Genomic DNA, 8,895 nt, shown 5'->3' on the forward strand with positions numbered 1-8,895 from the left:
AGTGATAATCAAAATGGTTTGTAGTATATGGATATAGAAGGGAAACCTTATCTTGGTAACGCTACAGATGTGGCCCGCTTTGTGGAATGGTCACAAGTGTTGTGATTTGTCATAGATGGTCTGATTCTGATAATTCGTGTAGGGGACATGTGAGCGGGGATGTTCTATACAAAGAGTTTGTATAAGACCTGACCACGAAGTGTTAACGTCTCGTTATATAACACCATTCATGATAGAGACTTTACTTCACTAGGATGACCATAGGTAACATGACCTCAATCCTGAGTGAGTTGGGAACTTCTGCCATTGAAGGCAGTTCTTTGATTTGTATGGGTGCGAGTGGCCAGGTCGCCGATTCAAACCTACCATCTTGGGAATTCGTCTGATTTGGGAGCTGGGAACTCATCTACACAAGATGAAATTCACTCCTTTCCTGAGGCAGGGGTAAGTAGATAGATAGCTCCCTTAAGGGCTGATTCCAGGGCTTGAACGATGTGGTGCCACACATCTTCTCTTGGCCCGGAAGGTGTTCACATATAATTGGACTATGTTGTATTGTTCATTAGAGGAATCAGTGGTACTTAAGGAGTGAGATGTAACTATAGGGGTAAAACAGTAAATTGGCCCAACTGTATTTACGAGCATCTGTGAAGGGTCATCGTACTCATGATTGGTTATATCCGATGGACACAAAAATATATTTGTGGTAAGAAAAGTTCAGCTGTTGGTCTTTAGTGGAATGCCTAACAGTTAAGGGATGGTGGATCTTGTGACTAAAGAGTTTAGTCAGCTATTCACGTACCGTTGGAGCTTTGAGCCACAGATCTATTAGGTCCCCTGGGTAGCTTGGATAAAGTCGAGAATCAGTGTTTGGGTTAGTTTGAAATGTTCAAATTGACAAGAGGGAGTTCGATTATATATGATATAATTGAACTGGTTAATTATATATGATATAATTGGCTAAATATATGAGGTACATTATTTTGGAGGAAATTAGATATAAATATGATTTATATCAAGTGGAGGAGAAATTACTATAGTAGATAGGTGATATCAAACTATAGGGTAAGAATACAATATGATTATATTCATTAATTGTTAAATTGATTAATTATGAGATAATTGGCCGTATTATTCTCCTCAATCGTGCGTTAGTGGGAGTAGCCGCATTCAGTTATGGTAACCGATGAATAAAATGAAAATTATTTTCATTTGGCAAAAAGTTCGAAATTTCACAATCGGTGTGAAAACGTAACGATCGCCTAGCTTGAGAGCATATACGATAGTAGCTCATTGTCTAAACGATTACACACCAGCGCCTAAACAATCGCACGTCTGTCCCTAAACGATCGCTTTGCTTTCCTAAACGATCGTATAGCGTGCTGCGTTTTCTAAACAATCGTCTACCTTTTACTAAACGATCGCTTAGTAAAACCTACACGATCGTGTAACTTCATCTAAACGATAAGCATCCCTACTATATGATAACTCTTTCTTTCCCACTTGTTTATCGTCTACACGATCTGTCTTTTCTCCTACTTCTATCAAATTCACCAAAGATCACACTTTGGATTCTCACTCCGAGAATACCAAGGGCTCCAACTGGTGGTGTCGTCTTTGCTGTTTACTTGTTCGTGACTGTTCGTGTTGCTGCCGTTCATGTATGCGATCGTGCTACCGCAACCGACTGATTTGTTGGGCGATAGTGCGTATAGAGGTTTTTCCATTGCTTTGAGTTCGACGTTTGAAGAGAGTCTTTAACTGGTATGAAAACTCTTTCCTTTGTATTTTAATGTTCCAAGCATGCCCTTAATTAGTTTTGATTTGCATAACTATCTGTTAGAATGTGTATGTTGTATTTCGGTCACAATGAAATCGGAAAGATCCGAATGCACTCATGGATGCTCTTCGTTAAGTGTTCCTTCATAGCGGTCACTCCCCAGAAGACGACTCTGCTGTTGCTCGGCCACTCAAGACCAAATGTTAGGAAGTCTAAGCGTGGGTTATGTATAAAGTAGTACGCATGTATTATGTTATGTAGGGACTAGTTGAATGTGTTGGGCTCACTGCTTATGTAAAGTGTATATGTTGTATTATTGAAGAGTTATGTAGAACCCTGTAAATGATTGTCATTGTCTTAAGTTATGGTTGAGTATCTATGCATTTCAGGAATCTAAGTCAGGTTAAGCAGGTTAGTAGGTAGTAAGTGTCAGTAAGAGGGTTGGTAACTGCTGCAGTCACACCTCTTTACAAGTCATTTGGGAAATCTGGGAGGGAGTATGACACCATGCAACCTCCCACCTCTTTCATGTATATTTGCGCCGACTTTACTCATCGTAAAAGTAGACTTTCTTGGAATGAAATGTGCTAGCTTAGTAAGCCTGTCTACTACAACCCAAATTATAGTAAAGTTCTTTGCTGTTCGGGGGAACCCCACGATGAAGTCCATTTACACATGCTCGCACTTCCACTCTGGTATGCTTAAGGGTTGCAACAAGCCTGCTGGCTTCTGCCTCGGGGTTTCACTTACTGACACATTAAGCACTTATTGATAAACTCTTCTATCTCTATTTTCATGTCATTCCATCAGTAACAACTCTTCAAATCCCGATACATCTTGGTACTGCTAGGATGTATCGAAAATGGGGAACTATGAGCTTCCAATAACAAATCGTTCTTAAGATCACTGTTCGCTGGTACACATAAACGTCCCTGATAGTGAAGACCATTATCTGTGGATATAGAGAACTCACCACCTTGCCCTGACTCCATCTTACAAATTTTCTCAACCAGATAAAGATCACTCTGTTGAGCATCAATAATTATCTGTCTTAAACTCGATTGCACTAACAATTGCACTAACTGTGCAGTGACTTCCCCCATTACCATTACAATCTCAGCTCGTTCCTGGTTAAATTAATCCCAATTTCCTAGTTAAATTTCTGGTGAGTTGGCATTGAGATATTTTCAAATAAAGAAAAGTGAGCCAACTTATTCACAAATTAGCAGAATGTCACTATATGTGATAGTTCGCGATTGACACCTATTAGTGTCACTGTGTCAGTGATAGAAGTCGATCACGGTCTATCATTGATAGACAGTTATATTTTGGCATACTTGAAAATATTTTCATCAGTTTTATTATTTAAACTAATTACCTTTAATTTTAGGCCTAGACTTTTTAGACTGATACTTTCAATAAATAGGTTCAATTACATAATTGTCTAAATTTCAAAATTTTGTACATGATTAGCTTAATGAGTTATTATTTTATATAAAAGTTTAGCTCAATTTTGTAAGGGAGGTTTCTCTATATCACAGTTATAAAATTCAAATAATTTAGGATAATTAAAAAATGGGAAGTTTATATATACGGGTGTTTTATCCTCTGCTAAAGCACGTGTATTAATTTTAAAACATTCAAAACAGATATTACTAAAGGAACCAACAAACAAGGAAAAAAGTAATTTGATTTCAATCAACCTTTTGCTTATTTCATCATCAGGTGAAATTACTAAAACAACCAACAAAAAATGTGTGTAGGCCTCCGAATTCTCAACTCTGGCTTGGCTTCTTGCGCTCGCGTCTCTCTCCTCGGCACTCTCCAGTTCACGGAAGAACTTTCAGCAAGATAGATCAGAGAAGCTAAAACCAAAGGTTGAAGAAGGAGAATCTGACAAACAAGGACGAAGTTAGGAAGAAACGCTGTGAACACTAGTCCTCTTGAAGCTGAAGCTTCCATGGCAAATGGCGAAATTGAAAATCACGGTTTTGGACACATTTGGGATTCCATGGCTGAAGCTTCAAGTTTCATGAACAGATTTGGGATTTCGTGCAGTGAACGAGAGGGAGGTGAAAATAGAAACTGATTTTGGCTTCAATTTGGGCAATTGCCGTAGAGATGAGATCTTGAGTAGCGAAACCAGGATTGACAGCGATAATCAAGAATTGAGATCCCATCTCCTCAAATCGCGCTCTCTGTCCAATTTCATGTTTGCCAAATCATGCTCTCAATCCTATTTTTGCAACTTCTCGCTAGGATGATGAAAGCGAAAGGTCAAAACACTTCGATTTTCTAAATATAGGTCAAATTTTCATGGGAAAATTATACGGATGACCCAATTTTAGGGTCTAAAATGTCAAATGACCAATTTTTAAAAAATAATGTCAGTTGACCCTCTGCTTACATCATCACGGGATGAGATTACAAAAATGCCCCTCTAGTCTATAGTGCTCAAACTCAACGGTCGTCCCAATCCGCTCAAAATTAAGGAAAACAAATTGTTGTACGTGCAAGTTTCGTTTATCTCGTTCTTCAAAACCATCACTGTTGTAATCGAAGTTCTCTACTGCCGTAATTGAAGTTCTCTACTGGGTTAGTAAATTTAATTTTTGTCTTCCATGTTGTGTTGCGTCTGTTTAGGTTGGTCTCGTTTGATCGGTCGTCACGTTCATAACTGGTTTCACGTCTGTCTTTTATTTTGGGTTTCGATGTGTTCTGCATTGGTTGAGGATGGAGAAGATATAGTTAGATGACAAGTTAGTGGATGAGTTTTGCGAGAGCGAGATGTGCTAGAGCGAGATGAGCGAGATTACTGAGAGATAGCGAAAGCTAGCGAGATTAGCGAGACTTTTAGTACGGACCTGTTAACTGAATGTTCATTGAACAATGCAGGAGTAATTTAAGATGTCGAAATCTTTGAAAATTCGTGAAGTTGATAGGTTTCCTGGGCAAGTAACTTGTCTGGCCCATGTTGCCAATGCCAACAAGATTGTAAAGCAGAAGCTCACCGGAAGGTAGTTAGAGATGTTCAAGAGAACAATTTTTGGTCGATTCCTAGACATTAAACTTGTATTCAACAGCCCTCTAATCCACCATATGTTATTGAGGGAAGTGAAGAACTCAGGAATGGACTCAATCAGTTTCTTTGTCAGAGGAAAGGTCGTCACATTTTCAAAGGACGAATTTTTGTTGATCACTGGTTTGTGGCGGTCTCCTACGCGAGTTGGACGGAGTGAGAAGTCCTCACACGAACTTTTTACCAAGTACTTTGGTAGTCGGTTGGCCTCAGACGCATTTCACTTGCATTTGCTTGAAAAAGAATTCAAAGAATTGGTATTTGAAAATGATGATGATGTAGTGAAAATTACCCTAGTATACTACACAGAGGTTGCAATGATGGGTAAAACCAACCAAAAGAATGTTATGGATCGTACTCTATTTGACGATATTGAGGACATAGACTACTACAACTCTCTTGATTGGGGTACAATTATTTGGCAGAGGACACTCGACTCCCTGAAGACCGCACTTAAAGAAAATGTTGATCTATACAAAGAGAAGGTGAGGGGAAATAAAAATTATGTTGTGAAGTACTCGCTCCGTGGATTTCCCCAATCATTCTAGGTAGATGTTCCTTAACTTAACTTTATCTTTGGTTTAACATTAACATAGTTATAAATTTGAGTTCTTTGGATTTAGATGTGGACGTACGAGATCCTTTCGTCAATAGCAGGAAACATTGCCACTCGAAAGAGCAAGGTAGCGATTCCTCGTATATTACGGTGGTCATGCTCCCACTCGATGTCATTCAAAACACTCGAGAGGGACATTTTTTAGTCTGAAAATGTAAGTGTAATCTATGTAGCCACAGTATATTTGTTCGATAGTTAAATGTACACTAACCATCTTACTGGGTTCCTTAATGCAGACAAAAGTCAAAGAGGGTCTTGTCATGTCCGAGGCTGAGAAAGAGTTTCGGGACGCCCCAATTGATAGACGGGCCGTAAGACAAGCACACTCCGACACTGAGAGTTCAGGGAGCTCTAGCAGTCCAAATAGTGACGGTGGTTCAGATAATAATGGTTCAGAAGGTGGGGAAGGTGAACTGAAAGATAATTCAGAAGGTGGAGTGAGGGATGAAGAATCTGATGGGGACCAAAACATCCACCAGCCTACTTACACTTCTAGTGAGGATATGTTTCATAATGTGCTGGTGGTCAGTGACGTACGTCCTGAGTTTGAGGAGTGTTCTGTCCCGGAGGATTCGGGCCGCAGGGAGGGAGCCAATGTTGAACCTGATGTATATGCCTACCTACGGAGCATTGACAGCTCAATATCGAGCTTAGATGCTCGTGTATCGAACCTAGAGACGGGAGTGAGAGACATGAAAGCACAATTGTCAACTATTTTGTCTCTATTACAGTCGCTGAAAGGTTCCACGATGCCGACGAGGTCTCCTGCTCCACAGATGGGCTAGGATGCTACTATGTCCCCCATCCCGATTGTACGTAAGTCACCTATCCCACCTGTACGTAGGTCACCTACACCACCTGTACATAGGTCACCTACCCCACCTCCACCTCCACCTAGGTCACCTACACCACCTCCACCTAAGTCACCTACCCCACCTCCACCTAAGTCACCTACCGCACCTCCATCGATCCCACCTCTACCTTCATCTGTACAGCTCGATATCACGACTTCCTCTAACATCATACATCTCGATTCATAGGTATGATCATTATGTGATTCGAAAATTTCTTTCTTCATATTTGTTATTCAACATGTTCAATATTTATTATATTTCTGTAGGTTATGGTCGAGAGTAGAAAAACAACACGTAAGAGGAAGGCCGTTGATAAGTACACACCTCTCATTGAACCAAAGAAGAAAATAACAAAAGAGAAGGAAGTTAAGGTTCAACTTCCTTTGGATCGTCCAAATATTAAGTACCATCTCCTTGGGGTACCTACGATGCAGTTTAAAGCGACGATCCAATACTCCTTGGAGCATGAGGTTTCAGTGGCTATATTGATGAAAATGGTGAACTGGATTGCCGATGAGAATACGGACAACGAGGTTCGAGAAAATGCAGTTCAGCCATTATCCAAAACCTTTTTCCAGAAGTTGACTGAACCAAGTTCAAGGGTTGAGTGGGACGTTAATTTATGATCCTTGTCCTTTTTACCAAGTACATACAATTATAAACCCTCTCCTAATGTATACCTTATTCTGGATGCAGACCCTAAATATCATTTTTGAGTTCATGAAAGAAAAATTCTATAGGTGACCAGACATGTGTAGGCTCGCTTCACCATCTTGCCAATTAGAATAACGGTAACCATTTACTGCACTTTTGAATAGGAATACGTTGGTTGACTATTATGTGTTTTAATGTTCTTTTCGTTGTGTAGATTCATCTAAATTCTCGAGATGGGGTCTACAAACATATCAAGAACAAGTCGACCTTGGATGCTGCCGTAGCATGGGTGGATGAGACGTTACCGGATTATATCATGGGTAAATTTGATGTCAAGTGGTCAGATGTGGACTTCGTATACACGGCAACAAACTTTGATCAACATTGGATGTTGATAGCATTCGATCTGAATAGATGCCAGTTGTTCGTATTTGATTCATTGTCTTCTATGACATCGAAGAAGAAGCTAGAGTCTTTCCTTGAACCGTTGACTTACACCCTACCTTCGCTTCTTCACTACTGTGACCTGAAACGTTCGAAGCCGGACATCAAAACGTCTCATTGGAAGATAGCCCTACGAATACAACAGCACGGGTCGTTAGATTGTGGAATTTTTGTGTAAATTCTTAGTTAACATTAGTGAACTGTAATGACCCATCTGTAAATAACTCAGGATAAGATGACTAACTATAGGATGCAATTGGCATGTCAATTGTGGACGAACACTCCATATTATTGACGTACATGTATATTATGTATATTATTGATGTAATTTAGCTTTTACTAACATGTTATTTAAATTGTTAGTGTAGAACTACCATGAATACAGAAGATTCATTCATGAATAGTGAACAAGTTAAATTAAACTTAGATAAGCGAGACATTTGAAGGGATTCATTAAGCCAACAAGTTAAATTAAATTATAAGTAATCAGAATTTAATTTAAGTTTAATTTAAGTAATCAAACTTTAAAAGGGTTTAAATTAATTTAAATTAAACTTATAAAAGGGATTAAATTGTTAGTGTAGAACTACCATAAATATAGAAGAAGATTCATTCATGAATAGCAAACAAGTTAAATTAAACTTAGATAAGCGAGACATCTGAAGGGATTCACTAATTACACTTATAAAAGGGATTCATTGCCAACAAGTTAAATTAAAAGCGAGATGAGCGAGAGTGAGATGTGCTAGAGCGAGATGAGCGAAAGTGAGATGCGCGAGAGCGAGAAGTTTCCAGAATGGTTCAAGAATAGCCAAACTCTAGTAATCAAACTTATAAAGCGAGATATCTGAAGAGATTCATGAATATACAAACTCTAGTAATCAGACTCATAAGCGAGACATTAGAAGTTTCCAGAATGACAAGTGGCACATAAAAAATTACAGTTTTGAGGATTAAAGTGGCACATAGAATGTTACAGTTACAAAGACAAGTGGCGTTTAGACAATTACAAAGACAAGTGGCACATAGACAACTACAATTGACCAATATTTGAATCATTTGTATTAGAGTCAATGGGTGACCCGGTCGTCAGCGGTTCACTGCAGTTTTGCCGATTATGCCCGTAGTTCCCACACCTACCACATTTTATTTGTCTGCGTTGTTCTCCTCTTGATGGTGTTCTTTGTACTCTTCGCCGCCCAACCTGTATCACTCTTCTAGGAGGTGCAATATGATTTTCCACATATCCCGGAGGTCTCTTCCATTCAGATATGTAACCAAGTGGATTTACAGGCTCTCCATAAGCAGCCATGAAGGAGTCAACGCTATAGAATGGACTACACAAACCATGGATGGGGATGTTTCTTTCTCGCGCAGCCACAATCGCATGTGAACATGGGATACCGAGTGAGTCAAATTCCTTGCATGTGCATTCCTTCGTATGGAGGTTCACAATACCATCCAATCG

At 39.4% G+C, this 8,895-nt stretch overlaps 1 protein-coding gene across 1 annotated transcript; it reads left to right on the forward strand.

Annotated features, from left to right (window-relative positions):
* Positions 1 to 4,687: 4,687 nt before the first annotated feature.
* Positions 4,688 to 5,407, forward strand: LOC120073687. The gene is made up of 2 exons (XM_039026490.1): positions 4,688 to 4,797; positions 4,864 to 5,407. The coding sequence occupies exons 1-2, from the start codon at positions 4,688 to 4,690 to the stop codon at positions 5,405 to 5,407; spliced, it is 654 nt and encodes a 217-aa protein (XP_038882418.1).
* Positions 5,408 to 8,895: the final 3,488 nt, after the last annotated feature.

The sequence above is a fragment of the Benincasa hispida genome, chromosome 3 (assembly GCF_009727055.1).
Source record: "Benincasa hispida cultivar B227 chromosome 3, ASM972705v1, whole genome shotgun sequence".
Taxonomy (NCBI): Eukaryota; Viridiplantae; Streptophyta; class Magnoliopsida; order Cucurbitales; family Cucurbitaceae; genus Benincasa; species Benincasa hispida.